The sequence below is a fragment of the Talpa occidentalis genome, unplaced genomic scaffold (assembly GCF_014898055.3).
Source record: "Talpa occidentalis isolate TD23 unplaced genomic scaffold, MPIMG_talOcc4v2.1 talOcc4.10, whole genome shotgun sequence".
In the NCBI taxonomy this organism is placed as follows: Eukaryota; Metazoa; Chordata; class Mammalia; order Eulipotyphla; family Talpidae; genus Talpa; species Talpa occidentalis.
In genome coordinates this window covers 61,084,254-61,108,413 of record NW_023600993.1, presented here as the reverse complement: position 1 = coordinate 61,108,413, position 24,160 = coordinate 61,084,254, and the positions used below count along the sequence as shown (strand labels likewise).

Below are 24,160 nucleotides of genomic sequence, written 5' to 3'. Positions count from 1 at the left end.
CTATTTTTCTCTTTGATTACCTTCTAAGTAAACTCCCTGACCCCCTGAATTTTATCCTACTTGGTCACTTCCGTGCCTAGTGACATGATGGGAACACAAAGCAAGAATTTAACAAAGATTTGTCTCACTAACTGATCTGGTAAAGTTGGTTCAGTCCCCATTACTAGTTTCTTCTCTTGCATTCTGGAAAGTCAACACTACTTAAAATCCGTGCAAGCCACTGAGCTTCCAACCTACCGTAGTGTGTTTTGTTATGATTCTCTGTAAGGGCATGCATTCTGTTTCACTCCTTGAGGAAACCAATTCTTACACAGTTTTGATTCCTCTTGACATCTAGTAGCTTATAATGGATCCCATGATTGCTTTAGAAAACAGTATGTCTTTGAGTAAATGTCAATAAGTGTTCGGATTTCATTTCAGTTCCTAAGACTAAACACGATCGAATGGATTCATAGATACACCTATGAACACTTTTATAAGGTGGTAATTTAATGCAGGATACACTATAATCTATCAGATGCCAGGATATTGCTAATTCAAATTATTTGTACCTGCAGGGATTTGGGAGAAGGACAGAGAGGGACTATAGACTGAAAAACAAGATAATTATACAGAAAAACTGAAAATACTCACTTCCCTCATCTTTCCATCTATATTTGATTTAATATTTTAGATGACATTTTATTTTTCTCCTCAACGACGTAAGCATTGCTTCCTCCTCTTCTGTTAACTTAGAGTTGAGATTTTAACTTTTAACTCCTACCTGATTTTCTACTTCTATGGCCAGTCTTGTAAAAAAGATACAAAAGAAAGGATTTTCATAATACAGATGCACATTGAATGATGATGGGAGGATGCCAACCCCCCATGCATAAAAAATCTATGAAAATTTATAGTCAGTCCTCCGAATACATGTGAGGGTTCTGCATCTGTGGAATCAAGTCATCCACAGTGAATGCAGAAACTGCAGAGAGAGAAAAATCTGTGATAAGTGGTCCTGTGCAGTCAAACCTATGCTTTTCTCTCTCTCTTTCTCTCTCTCTCTTTCTCTCTCTCTCTTTCTTTCTCTGTCTCTCTCTCTCTCTCTCTCTTTCTTTCTTTCTTTCTTTCTTTCTTTCTTTCTTTCTTTCTTTCTCTCTCTCTCTCTCTCTCTCTCTCTCTCTCTCTCTTCCTCCTCCCTCTTTCTTTCTTTCTTTCTTTCTTTCTTTCTTTCTTTCTTTCTTTCTTTCTTTCTTTCTTTCTTTCTTTCTTTCTTTCTTTCTTTCTTTCTTTCTTTCTTTCTTTCTTTCTTTCTTTCTTTTTTTTAATATTTTCAGAGCAGGTTTATTAGAGAAAGGGACAGAGCAATAAAGAAAACTTGTATAGACACAAGCGGGAAGAGCTGCCTCCAAAGGGACAGGTTTGCTGAGAGAGGCCTGCATGGTTGCAGGCGGGCAGCCTTGACAGGTCACGGGCAGGCAGGAGGCTGCTGCCCTGCAGAGGGAGAGAGTTGGTGAAGAGGCACCTGCATAGTCACAGGTGGGCAGAGGGAGTGCTGCCTCAAACCTAAGCTTTTCAAGAGTCAACTACACATTGAGTTTCGTACGTTTCTGAGGCAGGGTTTCATTATGTTTTTGCTTCTCCCCCATGTGTTATGTGATGGAGAAGTAACAGGAGAAAGGCTACTGCCTGCAATGGCCTTGAGTCCCTGTACCAAGTCTCTAGGATACCTCTGGGAGTGACTTATGTTCCAACATTAGTCATATGCCTCCCAGGTCTCTTTATGCTGTCTTTGCACTTTTAGCACCAAAATTTTAGATATGCTCACGTGATTCTAGGCAAATAGTCTGGAAACTGGGAATAGCAATTCAAGGAGCACAGAGAGGGTAAAGGTGAAATGTGAACAACTTCCCATCTTGTGGAGGTGTTTTTAAATTAATAAGCCCAGAAAACAATGGGCTTACTACTTTACAATTAAATATTGCTTCTGAACAAAATACTAGCATTCTCCCTTTATTCAAAGGTCTAGGTTTCAAATGAACTTTTCACTATTTCTGAAAGAAAAAGAAAACCTAGCCTCAAGGAGTCGAAGTGATGTGCTCAGAGCTCTGAAGGGAATCATGGTGGGAAATGCAAAGTAAGTGGCAACAGGATAAATGCCACAGGAGAGGTCCTGGGAAGACAGGCTCTGGTGTTGGTCCTGAACTCCAGCCCTGCAACAGCATCACCAGCTAAGGAGTGCACTCCTCCCAGCCAGAGACAGCAAACTTTTCATGACAGTCCTTTCAGAAAAAGAAGTAACTATCATTGTCAACAAGTCTTAAACCTGGCAATCCCTGTCTAATTCATTTAACTAGTATCACAGGGCAAGAGCTAGTGACCAACCTTGACAATTAGGTGGCTCTGATTCTTTTTGCCACTGCCAACTACCCTGCAATGCGTGGTTACCTAGCACACACGTGTGCAGCAGCTGCCAGAGCTGAGGCTGCACAGCTTGGATGTCTTCTCAAATAGCATTCCCGGCAAGAGGTTTCAGTCACTGTTCCTTGGGCCCAAGTAACAGAATTGTGAGAGAAATGTATCCAAATCATTGGTAAAATAAAGGAAAGAAACCCTGGCAGGCAGGAAAGGAAGGTAGGAAGTTGAAGGGAGGGAAGGAGGTGAAAAAGAAGAAATAGGGAATGGAGGAAGGAAGAAAAGAAGTAAAGGAAGGAAGGAAAGTTAAAAGGGGGAAGAAGGAGGAAGGGGAAAGAGAGAGAAAGAAGAGGGTTGGGAGGGAGAGGGAGAGAGTGAGAAAAAGAAGAGGGGAAAGAAAGAAAGAAAGACAGGAAGAGAGAAAAAAAAAAGGATCAAAAGACACCACCAGATATGGAAAGTTGTGTGGCGATTCCTCAACCTGCTATGATCCAGCAATTCCACTCCTAGGCATTTACCCAAAGGACACAGAAACATCAATTCAAAAGGGCACCTGCACCCCTATGTTTATAGCAGCACTGTTTACAATAGCTAAGCTTTGGAAACAGCCCAAATGCCCAAAAATAGATGACTGGCTCAAGAAGATGTGGTACATATATACCATGGAATATTACTCAGCATTCAAAAAAGATAAACACATGCAATTTGCAGCAACATGGAGGGAGCTGGAAGGGATCATGCTCAGTGAAATAAACCAGAAAGAGAAAGAAAAATACCAGATGGCCTCACTCTTAGCAGGAATTTAGAAAACCTAAATAAGGGACCAGGAAAAAGACTAATTATAATAAAGTAAAAATCAAAATCAACAAGCAACTATAAACCAGAGACACACTACAGGGGGTGGGGGAGAAGGGTGTAGGATCAAAACAAGAGGGGTGGGAATTGTATGGGGGCTAAAACCAAGATGAAAATGCATACATTGTGCAAAAATGAAAAATGATATAAAAATATATAAAATTAAAATAATAATAATAATAAAAAGACACATCAAAGACATGAAAAAATTAATTAAAAAAAAAGACACCACCAGCACAATTAGAGCCATTGCCCAATCTCTAACCCTGTGGATCATGGTGTGCTCAGGAAACACAGCAGCCACACGAGTACATGCTGTCTTCTGAATGCAAGAGCACCAGTCAATAGGCACACAGTGTCCCTCACACAGGATGCCCGGGGTCCGGGCACACAGCTAAGCTGCACTGGGCCGGGTGCCCCATGCATGGACTCATAAGACACAGGTTCTGAGGTGAAACATCAGGTGTGTTTTATGATGTTGTTCGGCAAGTTGATGATTATCTTTCCTCCTATTTAAATAAATGCTATTCCTATACTACCTCTGCCCCATTGCTTCATCAGGGTGCAGCAGTATCTTTTAGCTTCATTCTTCATAGTTTTTGCAAACAATTTCACATGGGGTCCATCTTTGAAGCTGGTTCATTTTGTGCCTGCTCTCAACAGCATTCTTGTGGAATGTGCTCTATGTCTACAGGGCAATTGCCTTGTTTCAAAAACTCATCGGGATTTACCAATCCTGAAATGACTACAGCGAATGCATGAGAATAAAATAAATGGGTGAATACAAAAACTAAGTCATGTAGTCTGTATTTCATCCAGTTACTAGTTTGTTTTCATTTTGCTTTATTCATGTTACTCTGCACTTAATCAAATGCCTGTAAAAGTATAGTTAAAAAAGAGCTACATAGAATAAATCCAACTGATACAAAAATCAAATTGGACCAAAGCAAAAATGAGGGGACTAAAATACTAATTTTCACATTCATTTGTGATGACAACGAAGAAAATGTTTTGAAAACTGACTTTAGAGAGTGATAGATGACTAGTTTTTGGTTAAATTTCAGTAAGGATTCATAAACCATGTTTTCTCTGATGTGCTCACACAGTCTATGGAACTCTAGATTTGCCCCACCAGAAAAGTATTCCTACCACAGGAGGCGTCTGGGCATTTGAAATGCGGTCGGTCCAAATTTAGACGTGCCGTGTGTGTAAAATACACACTGGATTTCAAAACTGAGTACATGAAAAAAAAGTACAATACTCATTAATGATGGTTTATTTTGAGTATATGTTTGAGTATATGTTTAAATAATATTGTGGGTGTACTGAGTTAAACAAAATACACTAAAATTAATTCTACCTGCGTTATTTTTCTTTTTCAATGTGGTTACCAGAAAACTGAGAATTACATATACATTGATCTCATTATATTTTCACTTGACACTGCTACCCAGGAACATTTGATTCCCATATTTCACAATGGGAAATATGTTCCAGAAATCCTGGTTATCATTCATCTATGAAACCTCTGTCCCAAAACAAGAACTGCTCAAGGTTGCAATGACTTCATGGCATGAAGACCAGCTGACGACCTAGGACCTGCTGTTGAACCTTCCTGCCTGACATTTAGAGGGTCATGTGTGATGCACACACATGGTGCATGCTTATTTTAGGGTTATGTTTTTAGGAAACACTCTGTTGATAATAAAAAGAAACAACTATTACTGAAATGGGAAAAAGCAAACAAATGGACAAAATCACACCCTTACCAGAATTTTTAACACATGCTGCTACAAGTCAAATATAAAAATTAGCCTTGATACCATATGTTACTAATAATAGTACCACTTTAAAGATGTAAGTAAATACTGTGTTTATAAGGAGAAAATAACTGTTATCTTCTCGGGAAGATAAAACCACAGAATTCTCTACTGAACACAAATTTCGCGAAAGACTGTTTAAGCTGTAAGGCTAGGACGAAATAAGTGGTAACTTTCCTGGGTAATAGTTAATTGTCATTATTTAACATTACAGTGGGAGGAGAAGCCAAACGCACTATTCTGGGGGCACTGTAGAGTCATTTTTATTGCCACCACATTCAACTGGAGAGTATAGAGATATTGCGAAAGCAGCAAAATTGTGCTGAATTCCAAGAATAACAATAAAAATAATCATACAATTGCCTGCAGGGCTATAATAAAAGTTCTCATTTCAGCAGGATTTCACCACTAGTGTGACAGTCCTTTATTCTGAAGAGGAAAATGGCTGATTTGCTGCCTGCCCTGTAACCACAGCAAGGACCCCAGGTTGGCGCCATTCCATCGATCACACCCACCCAGTGGGGAAAGACACCGGATGTTCAGGGCTTCACCGGAATCCTGCCTGAGTGATTTCAGTGGAAATCGACAGCCTGCAGCCACATCCCCTATAGGGGAAGTACTCTCCTGGCAGGCGGCCTTGCAAAGACACACCCTAGACCTGCTGCTCAAAGATCCCTGCAGCTGAACTCCTGAAAGTAGGGCACCAAACGGCTCTTCAGTTAATCAAGTTACTGCAAGTGTCAGGTGCTTTGAAGCGGGAACATGGAGAGAGCCTGGCCAGTCCTTCAACAGTTTAGTTAGCCTTTCTATAGTTCCTTTAGCAACTTGAATATTGCTAAGCCCTTGCTGAGAAACGTCCCAAAGAAGCCACTGTACATGTACAGACAACTGAATCGGTCACCTCCTCCTAGATCTGTACACATATCTCAAGGTTGTATTCAATGCAAGGAACACAATAAAAAATTCTTTGGAGAAGATCAAGTCCAGCTACCATGTTCAGAAGCATATGGTGAAGCTAATGCTTTACTGGAAAAATCATTATAATTCAGTAACATATTATGTAATACAGACAAGTCTTGCCTTATAAATTATTGTAAATTATTGCCTTGTAAATTAGTCTTGCATTTTAAAATTATTCAAACCAAAACAACAGCAATAGGATACAGAATTGTTTCCTAATTACACTGCACCAGCAACAAAATTAAAATGCTAAAGAAGCATTCTATTTTTCAATATAGAGTGTTTGGTTGGTTCAACATTTCCAGTTTGTGATCTCAACAACAGAGTCACTTGGAATCAACTCATTTGACAGACAAACTATCTTTACCCCTTTAGTCCATGGTCTTCCCAACAGGTACAATCAGGTGTAATACTCTCCAGGAAACACCCACACTCATGCCAGCATACAAATTACATTGTTGCTGTCAAACCATTTTAACTGTATTTAAGCCAGTGGTGTGCAGGTAAACTAGCTCTTAAAACAAAACAACAACAAAGTCCTATTTTGCAGAATTTGCTGATTTCTGTGGTGCAAATCCTTCCAATTGTGGTTGGCTTCAAGCTACTAAGTTGAACAAGAGCCTGGTGGTTTTTCTGAACCTGTACCCGCGGGTGATTCTCACTAGCTCCAACATACTGTGAACTTGAACACATTTTTTGAGTTGGTCTTCTGAATGTGCAAAGGGTTTACATTATGAGCACATCTGCAGCAATCTTGTGATGTGCAATTCCTGCTAAGACCTTGAGGAATGCAAGGCTTATCTGGAGGTTACAGTAGCAGTCCCAACCATGTTTCTAGCTGCAGAGGAGAGAGAGAGGGAGAGAGACAGACAGGCAGACGGACAGACAGGCAGACACAGACACAGGGTGGCTTCCTGGGGTGGCCGGCTCCATCAAGCAAGTGTTTCATATAATTTAACTGGCTCCGTGGAAACTTTACAGGGGAATGGTTAGGGCTCTCTGCTCTGCTTAAACCTTTCTACTTTTGCATAAAAGGAGGGGAAGCTTTTTTTTCTGGGTTATATTTACACTTCCCAAATCAGAAAATGTCCTAACCAGATAGGGGGACAGGTGGCAACTGGCAACCACAGCAAAAAACCTTTTTTTTTCCATTTCTTTCTGAAACCCCATGTAGAAAGAAAGTTGACAACATGTCAGTTGGTTGTTTTATATGCAGATATGCAGAGCTAACTAGTCATTCAAAACAGATGGAACAAAGTAGAAAATAAAATTGGGACAAAAAACCTTGAAACAGAAAATGTTTCTTTATCTACCCTGATAGATATGAATCTATTTTTATTTTCCTAAGTAAACCAATTAGATAAGATGTAATTGTGACTTTTAGGTGTCATATTAAAATGAAAATAGGATAACATTGGTTCCTATTTGTCAAAATAAACATTTCAAAGTTCTCCTGTACCTTTAGAGGCGTGAAGTGAAAAATGTAAGCTTAGTTGAAAATTCGAGCTTGGAGTTTTTCAACCTTCTCTGGTGAAAGTTTTCTATAGGTTTTCCTTTTTTTTTTTTTTTAATTCATACATCAGGTTCTGGAACATTACTGACTAAATTATTATTATTTTTTTAAATCATTAGTTCTCATGAGGGTAATGTACTGAGCAGCATGAGGATGACAGTGTGAATGTTAAGTGGCGGTGCTTCAATCCAGGTCTCAAATGGGACATACATGGAGGCATTTTGGGGTATCACGATGATGAGGTTGAGGTGTGACACAGACGGCTAATATCCTACAAAGGGAGGATATACCCAGCCAATGAAAGCCTGTTTGTCCCAAACATCCATTGCACCTATTGAGAAAAGGATTCCTAAAATAATCCACCCACGTGATGAATCTTAAACTCATATGAAACTTTAAGTTCCATTCCTTCCACTCACAGTTTTCTCTACTGTCTTACCAGTTCTCCACCTGTGTAAGCAACACTGCCATTCATTACATCATTTATTCACTCATTCATTCATGCCACATGCTTGGACCTCCACTCAGGCTTCAGAGGTATAGCAGACAGTGCACCTGAGGGGAGTGTGTCCTATGTAAGTGGTGACAGGCAGCAGAGTTCGGACAGAGGGGATGGGATTGTTATTTCAGTTAAGGTGGCAAGGATGGCCTCTTATGTGGGAATTCTGGCTGGAGGTGGAAACCAGGGGGGAAAAAGCCATTTGGATACCTGGAGGACATTTCTAGGCAGGGTTGATGCCAAGCCAGAGCCCCAAGGCCAGCTTTGGAGAGCTGAACCTGCTCCCTTTGGACTCTACTTGGACTATTATAGTTTAATCCTTTCTTACCACTATTCCTTTTCTACTACCCTTTAATTTTTTAAATTTATTTTTAATTATTTTATATAATTTTTACATCATTTTTCATTTTTGTACAATGCATGCACTTTCACATTGGTTATAGTCCCCATAAAATTCACCCATTCACCCATGAACTATTATCACCATGGTCCCTTGTGCTCTTTCCACCCTTGTTTTGATTCCATTCCCTTCTCTCTCCTTGTAGTAGGGAGCTGGAAGGGATCATGGTCAGTGAAATAAGCCAGAAAGAAAAAGAAAATACCAGATGGTCTCACTTATAGCAGGAATGTAAAGGATCCAAATAAGGAATCAGGAAAAAAAAACTAATTATAATAAAGCAAAAATCAAAATCAACAGAGATTTGATTTAAATCAGAGATATAAATCAGAGACCTACTACCCTTTAAACAAACTTGATACTTTCCTCTTAAAAGACCAACCAGGATAGCACCCTGCCCTATGCCCCCTCAACCTGCTTCCTTCTCTTCTTCCCTGGTCTCTATTGTCTGCAGCACAGCCTTACTGGTCATCCCTCTGCTCATTGCTGCTGCTCTACATTGTGACTTGGGCTGCCCTCCCTTATTGAGCCACTTTGGGGAAAGACACCTCTGATGTCCTGAAGGCCCCTCTCTTCAGCACCATTTGCTGTTCTTTCATTCTTCTTGCCTTCATTAAAATCCAATGTTGGTGGCTTCTCTGCCTTATTTCTTTCTAGAAATTTATTGAATCAACAAATCATTCTGTGTCACCTTGCTTTCTCTCCTAAATGATCACTTGCATTGATTCCCCAAAGCCCTGGCTATTTCCATGTCAAAGGCACAACTAGAACTAGTTTTCTCAACCTCTTATAAGTCCTGCATCCAGACAGTTCCTTGGCTAGGAACCATCAACAGATTCCATGTTGACCATAGCTTCTTCCCTATTCCCCACCTTGTTCAATAGAATTTTAGCCGACCCAATAGCCAAGGTGGAGTCTCAGCCACTGAATTCAAGTACTCCACTGAATAACAAAGACAGGGGCTACCAGAGGTGGGAACATCCCCAGCCTGCCACCTCCTCATCGAGGCATGGGCCATTTCTCACTGTAACTGTCACCAGAGCCAACTTTCCACTATACACATTTCACAGAGTCATTCTTCAGATAAAACATCTGGAGGACTCCTCTCTGAATGCGACTCCTCTCTCTGTCCCTTTGCCACCTTCTTCCCTTCCTGCCACCAGTCGCTCTTTTCCTAAAGAAAAAGCCTGACTCACCTTTAACATTCCTGTTCAAACATCAGCTCTGCATACCTCCCCCATCCTCCTCTCCACTCCCCAGCCCAGCCAGGAACAATCCTTCCTTTTCTACATTCTTGGAAAAACACAAAGTTCCTGTGAGAGAGTTGCTGTGCATTGTTGTTATTCAGCCGTTGCTCACCAACTTTAACTCTAAGGTTTGGAGGGAGTGACTGCATCCACCTGACACAGCTAAGCATTCGTCGATACCAGTGTTATGAAATGGAATTTCCAAATTTATATTTTTTAATTTTTTGCAACATTTTTTAAATTGAGGTAACATTGATTTACAACTCTGTGCATGATTTAGGGGTATCGACTCACATCTCTTTAGATGTATATTACACCAAAGCACCCACACAATCCTCCACCACTGTCCATTGGGCCCCCCTTTAATCCTTACTCTCATCTTCCCCCATCGAGTAGCCTCAGTTCTGCAATCATATATCTAAAGTTTGTTCTGGTTTAGTAGTCTGTTCCTTTGTTTGTTTCTTTATATTCCACGTGAGTATGTGCCCTAATTTCTAAGAATCAGAGAAGCTAACATTTGAACAAATCACTAAGCCAACATCAATGGCATCTGCACAAGTCTAAAGTGAACTCAGCAAGGTAGGAGGGGAGTGCCAGGTCTAAATTAGGGTGTCCATGGCATAAATCTGCTCTGGGTCCCACACTGAGAACTCTTAGAATGTAGTTATTACCCTTTCAGTGCAAGCAGAAAAGGATATACAGGTCCTTGGATGTACTTTTGCCAGGCTGGTACAGCCACCCTCCCATCCAGAATTTCATGACTTGATGTTTGCTGACTGGGAGTATGTTGTGTTCTGCATGTGCCCGATTTCTTAGGAAAAGTCACTTTCTGTTAGGACAGCATAGCAGTGCTCTTCCCAGAAGTCACCTGTTCAGAGGTGTCTCTTGTCAATGACCACATGAAACACATACACACATATACATCATGCATGTTACCACACATGGTACACACATAGGCATGCCACACACATAAGACATAACATACACCACACACAGAAAGAAACACACACACCACATGTATCACATACACACACATGAACACACCACACATGCATGGACCACACACCCAGCATACATGTGCGTACCACAATGCCCCCATTTGTACACACACCATATATGCCACATACAATATACAGGCACCACACACATATGCACTATACATACATACACATACTCCACACATGCCAAATGTGCACACATATCACACATACAAAATACACATAGACCACACCACTCACACAGACCATATTATATTACATACAAATACACACCAAACATATTCACTGAGACACACTACACAAACACAACATAACACATACACATGAGCACACCACACACACAAACACACCACACATATACACACATACCACACACTCTCAGACATATCTCATACAAACATGCACATATATGAGTTTGGGTTTTCTCCAAGGAATGTTCTTCAGCTTGTGCTGCCTGGTCCCAGCTTTCTATAACACCATATAGTACCAGATCACACCTGATGCAACTCATAATCACATATTTTAATTTAGTGTACAACATGTCATGGGGTTCTGCATAGCTCATGACTTCCAAATGGCTGGTACTGACCTAGAGAATAGAGGCAATACAAATAACACTTATTTTTACATGGGAAGCAATGAACCTCTCTTCAAAACTTGAAAGATTTGAGATGGTGGGTAAAAAAATTTTTTCTAATGCTATTTCTTATGTTTTGGGAAATTCAGGAAAATGAGACTCCAGCTGGAATCAGCTGACAGCAGCTCTCTGGTGATGTGATGTTAGGAGGCATTGCAAGAGAAACAGTGAATTGTAAGACAAATAACACAGCATTTTAAAATTCATCTCATCAAAACCATCACACATTGCTTCAACTATGAAAAGCAGCAAGGAACTAAACAAACTAGGAGAACAAGAATCCAAACTTTATGCTTTCAGTTATTCCTCATAGGAAAATTTAAAAAAACAAAAACTAAGACACCCAATCAGTTGGCGCTCAGCAGTTTTCTGCTCTGACTTTTTTCACAGCCCATCCCATCTGACTAAGCCTGCACTCAGCTGCAACTACTGCTCAGATGCTGCTAGATAATATTTCTCCCCAGCTAAAATGGGGTTTATCGGTTCAGAAGAGATGCATTTCACAGATAAAAACAACTTCCTCTAACTGCTGATTAGATAAGCAGCCTAGCATCCGTGCTCAAAAGTCTGCTGCCCGATCTCCAATTAGACCAAAGCCACTGCTTTCTCTTTCCATCCTGAAACACTCCTCTCCTGGACTGTGGAGAACTAACAGTCTCCCTCAGTACTGTCTTGATATTCTGCCTAAAACTCTAAAATGAAGGTGAGATTTGGCATCAGAATAACTGATTAAAAATACAAGAATCCTACAATTCTCCCTCTAACCCCCCCAACTCATGACTGAATAATCAAATTTTACTTCCAGCTAAGTAATTAAAAACTTGTATTTTTATACAGTTAATGATTTTTCCAGGATTCCAGGAGATAAATATAATTTTGTTTCTACTTTTTTTTCTTATTTTTCTCAGGGTGGATCACACCTCAGTCAAACTATGGAGTGGCAAGGTGTGCTAACTCAGCTTCAAGAAGGTTGTTGCAGGTATGCAGAGCTGTGCACTCTTGTACATCAAGTGGTGAGATACAACCTCCAGTAACTATGTCCTAAGAAAAATAACCAATGAATAGTCATCATCACCTTCCAACTCAGGGAGTTGGTAATGCTAGTGAGCAGGGACATATAAACACATTCTAAGTTGCAATGAGGTCAGGATAAATATACATTATCACCCCATACATTACAACTCACCCCAACTCTAACATTGCCCTCTGCATAAGAGTGACTACTGCATAAGTTGTTCCCATTTACCCATTCACACAGCCAAGCCGTTTGCTAAGCCTCGTTTAACCTCTTATCAATCAAAAGTCTCTGGCTTTCCCCGATTCAACCTGCTAGTATAAATAACCTTCCCAATTCAGTATTAGTCATTACTGTGCTTTGGCCCTGGTTTTCCCTTTGATCCTACTCAAGTCAGAAGTTTTCAAGTTATCTCTCTTGGGGTGGCCATCTTGTTTTCTTGCTTATAATCCTTCTTCTCTGTCTTTGTTCTCTTCCTCTTTCCTGTTTCAGTGCACCATGTCTCATCCCTGCTGAACATCAATGGTTACATTTCACAGGGGAGGGACCTCTGGAGGATAGGGGGCTCCTCCACTGTTGCAGATGGTCTCAATTCTGGAACCAACTGACCCTCAATTAATTCCCTCTCTTAGGTTGGGGGATGCACCTCTTGGCCTGTGCTCACATTTTAGCAATCTAGAACTCCAGGGTCCTTAGTCAGTTTAAGACACGGAAGTGCATACAGGCAAAGGGAGAGCAAGGATGTAATGGGCATCTTACATTACATTGCATTACATTCATGCTACAAAGAAGGGAAAAATGTAAGAATTATTGAATAAGGGAAGAAAAGAAACAAAACTATTTTTATACAAAAATATACTTTCTCTTTAGACGCTGACATAATTCAGCATTTTTTAAAAAAAATGAAGTAACATTGCATTAATGAAACATTTTTTGAGTCACTGATCAACAATTGTCAGCAGAAACCTCAACCTGTTTTCTACTTGAATAAATGAGTGAATAAATGTGAGGTTGCCTTAAGAGAGTATACCCTCTCTTTTAAGCAGTTTTAGACAGCTACTTCAGAGAAGTGAAATTTCTCCTATTCTTAGAGCGACCACTGCAGAAGAACAAACTTTTTATTGCAGCATTAAATAGACTGTTTAGATGATAAAATTCTTTATGGCTGGAAGTTCTCCTGGAGATCTAACTTAAATTTTATAGGTTGCACTTAGAATCCTTGTTTCCTCTTATTCAGACCCAGAGAAAATGGAGACTAAATCAGGGCAATAGCCTGGACTCAGCCTTATTTCTCTGACATCCTTTCTTCTCCCTCTCCCTCTCCCTTCTCTTTCTTCCTCTTTTCTTTCTTTTTTCTTTTCTTTTCTTTTCTTTTCTTTTCTTTTCTTTTCTTTTCTTTTCTTTTTTTTTTCTTTTCTTTTTTTTTCTTTTCTTTTCTTTTCTTTTCTTTTCTTCTCTCTCTCTCTCTCTCTCTCTCTCTCTCTTTCTTTCTTTTTCTCTTTCTCTCTCTCTTTTCATCTAAGAGACTATTTCTACACAGTTCTAAAGTGTTCCTTCAACACTATGTGAAGCAATGAGATGTGAAACCATTATTTTCCTCTTTCGGGAAAACACCTTCTCATCAGGAAAATAATACTATCTGTCCATTGTAGCGGGTTTTCTACTATTTCCCTTCAATTTGTTCATTACTATCTGCTCTTCTTGTTGAAATTAGATTTGTCTTAAACCGAATGACCCCACGGTAATAATGGCTCATAGCTTTTCAGAATATTCTACAGACACCCAGTGGTCTACCATTAGTAATTTCCCCCCCACCTTTTCCCATCATTGAACTTTCAACAGTGAGAGTGATCACCTCTGCCTTTACCTAGAGTCTGCTGGTGGCCAGCACCTTACTCTCTCTTGGTTTTGTCTAATTGAGTTTCTTTCCTCTCTTTTGGATCTGTTTTCAGTATGCTTATTCTATGGATCATCTTTTCAAATTAAGTAAGTTCCTCTTCTGTCATTGATGCTACAAATGTTACCTACAATTCTCCGTCCTTGTCCTTTCTCTCAAGCAAGGCAACAACAGTTTCTTTTATCATTCTCACAAATCTTTAAAATAATCATTTTACGCAGGTAGCCTTCTTTTTCTGCTTTTTACTGTCCTTTCTACTTCATGTCTTTGTTATTCTGTCTTCAACAAATGACGTTTACTTTTTTTCATTCAACCCTCAAAGACATTCTGTGAAGTGTGTTTTGTTGCATTTGACACTTTAAAATGAGATAACTGAGGCTCAAAGAGTTAACGGCCTGCTCAGAGGACCGAAGTAGTGAATGGGCTGGTACTGGGACCTTCCATTGCTAAGACTTGTCTCCTCCCTGCTTGCCTTGCCTTTGCCATTATTCCTCTCTGTCCCTTTTACTGTGCTCCCTCCTGCAATTGCACTTCCTCTTAGCTCCTGCCGCTTTTGCTCAGGGAGGGGCTCCTTCTCACTTCCTGTTGTCTGTTCTCTGACACCCCTTTGCTCTTCTGACTTCTTCCCAGGGAGCTGATGAAATGTGGCTTCAATGTATTTCCTTTTAATCTGCTAATTATCTTATCTTTTTATATTTTCTCCACTTGCTATTAATATCTTAATGTGTTTAATGCTACATATTACAAATTGTATTAATAAACAACCTGTCCCCCACACCAAGAGGCTATGAAGAGTCACTACATCCCTTGATGTCCCTTTCTGCTGTTTGTTTTTTCCAGGACCCTCTCACTCACTAACTTTCTTCCTCAAATTGCCTGCTCTCTACCACCCCACACATCCCCCACCCCCATGCTCCAGTGTCATCTGTGCTTCTTCACTTTTGCATTTTCTTGCAAAGCTATATTGCTTCTTTGGCCTCTAGCTCACCAGGAGATCATTTGCTGGAAAACAGCACCCACTTCAAATGGCTTTCCCTGCCTCACCACACAGCTTCAGTAATGGAACTGCTATTCACAAACCAAGCAAAGCCATATCTTGGGTTTTTGATATTTTACAATTCTGAAATTCATCTTTTATAGACTTTTCCATGAAAGAAGTAGAATGAAAATCATGTCACACATGGCAGGAACTCTGGGAGTATCTCAGGAAGTGCTGGTCCTGCCCCTACTCCACCGTGACACCTGCACAGCTGTACATGGAACAAGAGCTGGAATTACAACTGGGCCCATGCAGTCTGAGAACCAGCCAGAAGTACCATCATGTGCTTAGTGATCTCTTACCAAGGGAAAATCACCCGTGATGTGGAGTTTTTAAGGGTACATATATCTAGAAGATTGTGAAGACATTTGTAATTTGTCTTTGTCAAGTGAATTGTACGTTATTCTTCACTCTCCAGGAATCAGTCTGACTTTCAGTTCTCTAAAGATGCCACAACAACATGGCTTGCAGGCTGCACGGCAGCTGTGGGATTTCAGGGAGAGCGCCCTGGTTTCTCTGTAATCGTGTATGGGCTCGGTTCATATTTAAATGGTATGTGGAATCTATCCTACAACTTCTTCTGGTTCTTGGTCTCTGATGTCTCACTCTGGGTCCCCAGCCGGTTATAAGCAGCTGTTTGCTTATGTGTGAAGTGCAGAGAATGCACCCATCTCAGGGACAGAACAGATGAGACATCACAGGGTCACCCCAATATTAGCTATTCATATGCCACTTCTTCAAATTTTTTTATATTTGCACCATCACAGTGTTAGTATTTTCACTTAAATTGATTTTTTAATTTATGTAAATGTGTTTTGAAAGGAATCTGTATAGTAGTATATGGCATATGACAAAATAGTATCAGTGGCAGAAGACAGAAGACCATCTCAAAAATAAATGTATCAGTTAAAACAAACCATGCTCTTCCATGTCCCAATTTTGGTAAACCCTAAAATGATATGTGTAGAACAGAGCAGAGAACCACCAATGCTTCTTCTTGTCCATCTACTTTCCCACAAGTGGAAAAACAAATTCACAAATACACTTGTTTTGTAGTTTTATCTACACCAAATTTCTTTAGCCACTAACCTTGTCTGTTTATATGGTAACATTAAAAAAAGAACCATTATACCCCAAATCTGCCATGTTTCTAAACTCACTTAACATCTGTGTCTTAGTTGTGCCTCAGCATGTCCTCAGACAGTGTAGTAGTTTTCATGACACTGAGAGCTTCACAAACGTTGTCCCCTTTACTGCAGCTGATCTACATGGGCATATTCTGCCTCACTTCTACCTGTTTATCTTTATAATATTCTTTCGTACAAACAAGTGGCTCTCAATATCAATTTTTTCTTTCTCTAAAAATAAAGGAGATATTCCAAGGAACTGATGACAGATTAGGCCATGGGAACAGGCTATAATGGAGTGAAAATTAGTAAGCAAGTCAGAAACCAAGTCTACTTCTGACTTTGTTATTTGGCCTTGGTTAATTTACTAGAGTTCTCTGGGCCACTGTTTTCTTACTATTACCCGGGTAGACTAAGACTTCTGAATGTTAAGGGTAGCATGTGTAAGTTGACCAGAGAAGAGGTTATGGGTACTTCTATATGCATCCCTTTACAGAAAAAGTATGTAAATATACGCTGAGATCATCTTAGAATTGTTTTTAAAATTTCAAAATTTCCACTTATCACATTTTCAATTTTCAGTTAAAGTTTTCATTTAAGATATAGAGATGAGACTGGCCAAGCTTGGCTCCTTCTAGACCAAAAATCTTCTAAGGATAAATAGTCCTATTGTGATACACATTAAATGTATTATTTTTGCTTTCTATAATCCATAAACTCTGGCATTCCTGCAAGCACACTAAGGACAGAAGACAGAGTGAGTGATGACACCTCATGGCAGCGTGCTCCTCAGCTCGTCATGCTCTGTATGTGGGTTTCCCACCATGATGACCTGTAAGTGTCTCTCTTCTTCTGTACAAAAGAGCTGATCTACTCCATATTTCCTTAACACTATGATTGAATGCATACAACAGAGAGAATGTGAGCACTATCTATGAAAGGAGAATGAGATAAACGTATCAAAGAAACAGAGCATGCAATAACCTGAGAGCGGGATGCCAGGCAGATCTAACTCACCCACTCCTCTCTCACTCTTTGAGTTCTGCTGTCCTCCAGACGTGGTGGAAAGGTCTTCAGGGACAGGCATGGGTTCATCGCCATCATCTGGAGTGTCACTTACTGGAGGACTTTCTTTCCCTGAGGAGACAAGTAGTACCTTGAGTCTTGGAGGCAGGGGCATGGTCACTGTGGACAGTCAGGAAGGAGGCCACCTTGGCTTGGCTTGAGAGAATTACATGCAAAGGCAGTTACTGTGCTAATATCTTTTTGCAGGGACTAAAAAGAATTATACTTTTCATAAAAGAATATCATCATCACGATAATATTCTATCTTTAAAAAATGAGAGAAGGTAGACGTGCAAAATAAAAAAGAAATGAAATAATTTGTAATCCTAGAGATTGGCACTATTAAAATAGGGTAAATATGTAGACACACATCATCATTGATAATATATGATGATATATTTTCTTCATCAAAATGATTTTTAGAATTACTCATGAGCCCCTTGCCATGTCCATGACAATGCTGATACTACTTAATTTATAATGGTTTTGTAACACCTTATTGCATGGGTACACTAGGATTCATTAATTCCTTCTATTTTTGAACTTGCATTATTTTCTTTTTTTTCCCCAAAGATTTATTTATTTATTTATTCATACAAGCACTGGGTACAGTCAGAAGCACAGGAGGGTGAGAGAATTCATCAGAGCCAGAGCGGGGAACAGAGCAGGCAGACGGACAAAATACACTGCTGAGGGGAGCAGCGGGCGTGGCAGGAGAAGTCTGTCTCGCCATGTAGGACCCTCGCTGGTGGCTGGGGATCAGACCAGCGCTGCAGAGGCTGAGGGCAGCTTCGCAACGCAGCACTCAACCCCTGCGCCACTAGGGGAGGCCCGAAACTGCATTATTTTCAATCTTTCTTCTTGCTATAATTAAACTGTACCAGAAGGAACTTCCTAACAACCAATCTTTATAAAGGTTCTTAAAAATCATACCAAACTTTTCTCCTATTAGATTGTTCTAATACCCTCCTCACAAGTCTGCTGCACTACACCCTCATATTCAATAGTTTTTAGGGTCACCAAACTGGGTATCCTATGCTTTCTGGGCCTGTTTATTCTGTTTTCAAGAACAAAAGATTACTTTGCCTAATATGCTTCAAATTGGTGGGGAAGAGGACTTTGGAAGGAGAACGAACAGGGTATTTCATGTGTGGTCAGGATTCCCTTTTCACACACAGAAGTTTGCCAATGTAAATCCTTACCTTTGAAATATGAAAACAAAATATAATCTACACAATTGCAAACTCTGTTTATATTTCACAAAAGGATTTACCAAGAGAGTTGGGTTTTCTAAGATGCCCTCATCAATTTTGAATGAGCCAGATTTAAGTTTAAATAGAAGCTATAGAATTTCCAGTTGGGGGGAAGCAAATATTGTTTAAAAATGAACAATGATGTAAAAAATTAAAAAAAACCCAGAGGCTCCAGGGCCTCCCTGATGGCGCAATGGGTTGAGTACAGCACTGTGAAGCTGTCCGCAGCCTCTGCAGCGCGGGTTTGATTGCCAGCTGGCCAGGGAGATTCCCACATGGTGTGGCAGACCTCGCCTGTCGTGCCCGCTGCTCCCCTCAGCAGTGTACTTCGGTCATCTGCCTGTTCTGTTTCCCGCTCTGTCTCTGGTGAATCCTCTCACCCTCCACGCCTCTGGCCTGTACCCCAGCTCTTGTATAAAAATAAATAAATCTTTAAAAAATATATAAAAAGAATACAGACTACAGCATTAGGGATTGCACTCCTGTTTCCAGGAATCTAACACTGGGAAGCCATGAGTGGTGAAAAATGACCTTTTCTTTTGAAACTGAAACCCCTATATCTTCTAACCTTCTAGACTTAACTTACAATTGAGTAAGGAGATATAAACCACATGTGAGAAACAGTTAGTGAGGCCCTAAAATAATGCTAAATAATCCATACGAACTATTGTGGAAGACAGTGAGGATTAAGATCCTAAAGGAAAGTTAACAGAAAAGGGAAAGTCTGAGGGCTGTCTGCCTGTTTGCTGAGTTAACAATTAAGCATAACAAAGGACTTATCCATAGACTTGTGGGACAAACCCAGACTTGGGGGAGAGTGTACAAATGAGAAAGTGTTAGAGCGTCCAAAAGCATGATTGGGTGTAGTGTGAAATGTTCCTGTTTGTTTGATAAAAACACCTGCAAGAACAACACCAACACATCAGAAGACTGGCTAGACCAGTGCAAGCATCCTCAACATACTAAATGGCCCTTACTGGAATAATTTAAAATAGAACCTGCACAGGCACCAAGGTGAAGCTTTGGGGAATATGATTGCATTCTTTATGAAACACATCACAATTTAATATTCCAGCTTAGCTGTAGTTACCACATTGGCATATTTTCAGAAAGAGCATTATTGGGTTTATTTGGAGAGCCAATAGAAATGAATAGTTGAAGATAAGGCAGGGTTATAAGAATTTCTCAAGGAAAAACAAAAGGCCTGAGAGAAACTGATTGTTAAACCAAAGCCTTGTAAATATGCATCATGTCAGTACTATTTTATAAATAGAAGACTTTAAAAGTAACAATAGGTAAATATCTCCATGATTATTTTTCTTCTATTTAATAAATGGGGAACAACTCGAAAGGAGAAACAAGAGGTATATGGCCATTTGACAATTCCTTTTTTTGTATGGTTGCCTACAGAAAAGCTTTTCCTATTTCAAGGAGACACAACAATCTTTTTCTTCTCTGTAAGAACAATCTGACACAGAACTTTAAAACATAAAAACAGTCTTCTATGTAAGTGAGGATGCTACAAGTGAGGGAGACTGGCAGATCAAAGGCCCAGGCCATGCACTTTCTTAAAGACGCCCTGAAGATTAACTGCAGAATTGACAGTGGCGACTCCTGGCCTTGTGCATAAATGATTACATGTTCATAAAATTTGGGGTGTGCATGTGTGTCTACCCAGCTGTCATTGTTGTGAGGTGCAAGTGTGAGACTGACATTAAGCTTTATTAACTACTTTCTTCTTAGGATCTTCCTGATGATGATTTCAGAGTGCTCTGTGATGCTCTTAAACCCATTCAGATGTGAAGGAACACTGGAACTGAGGGAGGATTGTAAAGAATCAGGACTTATCCCATGAAGGAATGACATTTTGCTGAAAAACATCCTAATAACTCTAGATTACTTTAACTGATCCATTTACTGATCCAACTACAAATTGTTGAGGATACATTTAAAAGACAAGCTTCTTAAGAATTCTATAAGTTTGGGTAGGACTGCTTTAAACTAAATGCTAGCTCACCAGTGCCTCTCATCTCATTTCTCAGTACTTTTATTGTTTTCTACATGGGGGAGAAAAAGGAATAATGAAAACAGTAGGGATCATGATTCTAAAATACCATGGGTCAGATTGATCAATAGGAACTTCCTATGCAGAAGAAACACATGGGGAGAAGGGAGAATAGAAAATCAGTCTTGGCATGTACAGTAGTGTCTAGTAAAAAGTCAGAACTGGAAGAGAGCAAAGTTAGATCTATTCCTGTGCCCTCCCAGAGCTCTGTTTGAAATCAACCTTGACTCATATTCACTCAGTGATAGTTCTTAAGAGGTCATCTGATTTGCCTAAAAGCCCCCCAAAGACTGAGCAGTGGTTGCTAAGACCTTAATCACCCCCATGAGCCTTTGTACCCATTGACCCTTGCATACTTTCATTGATGGAAATTTCCACTATAACACATACCACTTGGTCAAATTCTTCATGATAGGCAAAAGTATTTTTACATGTTGATTGTAACAAATTTGTTTTTTTATTTTTAGTTTTAAATTATTTTCCTTAAGATTTTAATTTTTAATTATTTTAACTTTGCTTATATTTCACAAAAGCATTTATGAAAGAAGTGGGGTTTTCTAGGATGACCACATCCATTTTGAATGAGTCCCCCCACCCTCCACCAAAGCCCCTGTCCCAATACCCTATCTTCTTCTCTCCCCCTCCCCATTGTCTCTGCTCCTGCTTCCCTCTGGCAACCAGTACATTTTCTTCACTAAGTTCAGTTAACCATCTAAAATGCAAAATCCATAGAAAGACACACCCCAAATTTTAACACACCATGGTTAGAAATTAATTGACTTGGGATATATTTCTGGTTTGACCAAAACTGATAAGACTAACAGAAGCCCAGAATAAGTCACCTCTTGAAGACTCTTTCCTTAAGGGTAGAATGAGTCTTAAAAACTTGATTTTGGCTTAGCTGACAGGGTTATTGAGAAGAAAAAATAATGATGGTTGTGATTGTTAATATGCTACTCTAAATAAACTTTTGTGTCACTCTGTAAATAGTAACATTGCACAGAAACATAAGGTATGTACAGCATCAATGGCCATATTTTCTCTAAGGGCATATACAATGATATACAAAAACACAGAGCAGTTATCAAGAAATCAAATATTTAAACTGAATAATTTAGGAGGAACAATATAATTTCATTTATTTAGAAAAATGAAAGAAACTTCTCACCAATTTATATGTAGCTTACCTACTGCCCATGTTTCAAATAAAACATTACCTATAAGAAGTTTTTTGGGGCAAATTAGATAAGAAAACTATATTATTAGTTTGTCAACAGCAGGTAAATAATTTATCAAGTAGATTATAACTTGTGCAATCTCCTAATTGCATGAGATTTAATCCCAGATTAACATAATTCCTGGAAGTAAATAAAGCTCAGAATATAAAATATCAATTCTATGGACAAGTGGATAAGCATGCACTCAGGGTCCCAACTGGCTTCATACTCCAGAGCCACCTCTAGCTCCCAATGAGACTTCTGGTCAGGCAGAAAATTGTATTGAGTTTTGGCCCCCTGTAAAATGAAGTTGGTAACTGTACCTTCTTCACTGGGATCTTGTAACGTTGAAATTTGGTGTAACTATAAAGCATTGAGTCAATGGCTTATATATGTTATCATTCAGTTTAGTTACCAGGGCTAAATAGAGAAAATATTTCCACTGATAGATCATTGTAGATAAGTCTCCTTTCCCTAATAACTTTAATAAACAGAGATTTTAAAGATAAACTGGTTCAAGTCCCTAGTTTGTGGATGATACTTTCTCCCTATTTTGTGGTCCAGGAGGCAAGGAGAACTGTCTCAGATTCTATTGTTGAGGCAGAGGAGGGAAACTGGTATGGGTGTCAGTTTCCACATCCCTCACTCTCCCATAGTCTTGTTCTTTCTTCAGAATCAAATAAAAAAAAAATGTATATGCATAAAAAATATTTTGGAAAGACTGCCAAAAAGAAAACAAGAAAGAAAAAAAATAATACCTTACCAAAAGAATTAATGAGAATTAGTTGACTTGCTTTAGACAGAACCCCCTTCAAGGCTGTTTAATAACATTTCCCAAAACAAACAAATGCAAGTTGCTGAACATTTATTAAGGGTCTGCTATCTTTAAGACCCTGTAAACCAGGGCTCAGTCTACATTTAGGGTAAGTTCCAGGAGAGAAAGAAGCAGACAGTTTGAAAAAAAAAAAAAAGTCAGTTATAAAGTATTTCCGTTTTTTAAGTGATTATTTCACCTATTGTATATTGACCCCCTATGAAATTGCTGACATTGGCGCACTTTTTTTTTATTTATATATATCGCATCATTTTCCTTTTTTTTTTTTTTTTACCAGTGTTCACTTTCTTTTCTCAGGTGTTGTCTCCATAGAGTTTCCACCACAATTTTTTTAACCTATGTAAGTGGTAATTTCCTAGAGTCCAATTAAGAAAAAAAAAAAACAACTTTTTTTTTTTTGTTTTCTATAGACGGAACATAACACTGAGTAGTTTCATGGGAAAAGAGGGTCATTCAGTAACATTCCTCAGAATTCATCAAGAATGTCCTCTTGTTTGGCTAAATTGACATCTCTATTTCATAATTGCCACTTCCCTCAATTTTAGAAATGAAATGAAAATAAAATGATGTAATCTGGCTATCACTGGAGAAGGAAAAATCAAATTCCAAGGAGAACAAGTATCCTTCAAATATTTAGTAAAAAGGCACTGTTCTTTAATTGCTCTCATTCCTGTTCAGAATGCTCCAAGTTTAATATAAATAAAAAGTATGGATTAGTGTTTTAGAAGTAGCATTTCCTTTTCTAAGTGTATACAAATTAAATTCTAGACCAATCTTAAATCTCTTCAACCAAAAAAACTTGTCCCTTTCAAGGAAGACTTGTATAACAGCCTCCTTTCATTTTTGTCGCCATTCTCGGACCCTGCTCCATTACTCTCTCCTTAAAACAAATAGAGTTTAGCATAATTTTAAGGATAAAAGAAAACTTATTTTTGTTACCAGATCAGATTTTGTTAGATCAGAATATTGATGGCTGTTCTCATACAAAGTATCTAGAGATGCTGCTGGGGGAAGGTCTTTGGTTTTGGCTTCAGGATAGCAGAGTGAAGACCCTGAACCAACCGAAAGGGTCTCCTTATTGTCAAATGTTTATGCCAAATGCCAATTCTGAAACTAGCAAAGGTTTTCGAAGAGGAAAGCAAAGAGAAAAGCAGAAGAGCAGGAACAATGAAAGGGGTTATTTTCATCTTTGGATATTTTGGCATTCCAATTTTTGGAAACTATGATCACTTTTGGCCAGGGCAGGCAGCCCCTGGGATGAGACCTGTTTCCTCAGAAAGGCCACTTCAGACCTTACCATGTGGGCTGTGTCCACCAGACCCTGACT

The 24,160-nt window shown here is 39.3% G+C and overlaps 1 protein-coding gene across 7 annotated transcripts in view; it reads right to left on the bottom strand.

Moving 5' to 3' along the window:
- The window catches only part of IKZF1 (IKAROS family zinc finger 1), a 99,596-nt gene that overhangs the window by 60,198 nt on the left and 15,238 nt on the right, over nucleotides 1–24,160 (bottom strand). For all 7 annotated transcript variants that reach the window (XM_054695822.1, XM_054695828.1, XM_037493358.2 and 4 more), the window contains exon 3: nucleotides 17,416–17,535. In XM_054695822.1, coding sequence (XP_054551797.1) covers nucleotides 17,416–17,535 — 120 coding nt within the window. The remainder of the gene's footprint in view (nucleotides 1–17,415; nucleotides 17,536–24,160) is intronic.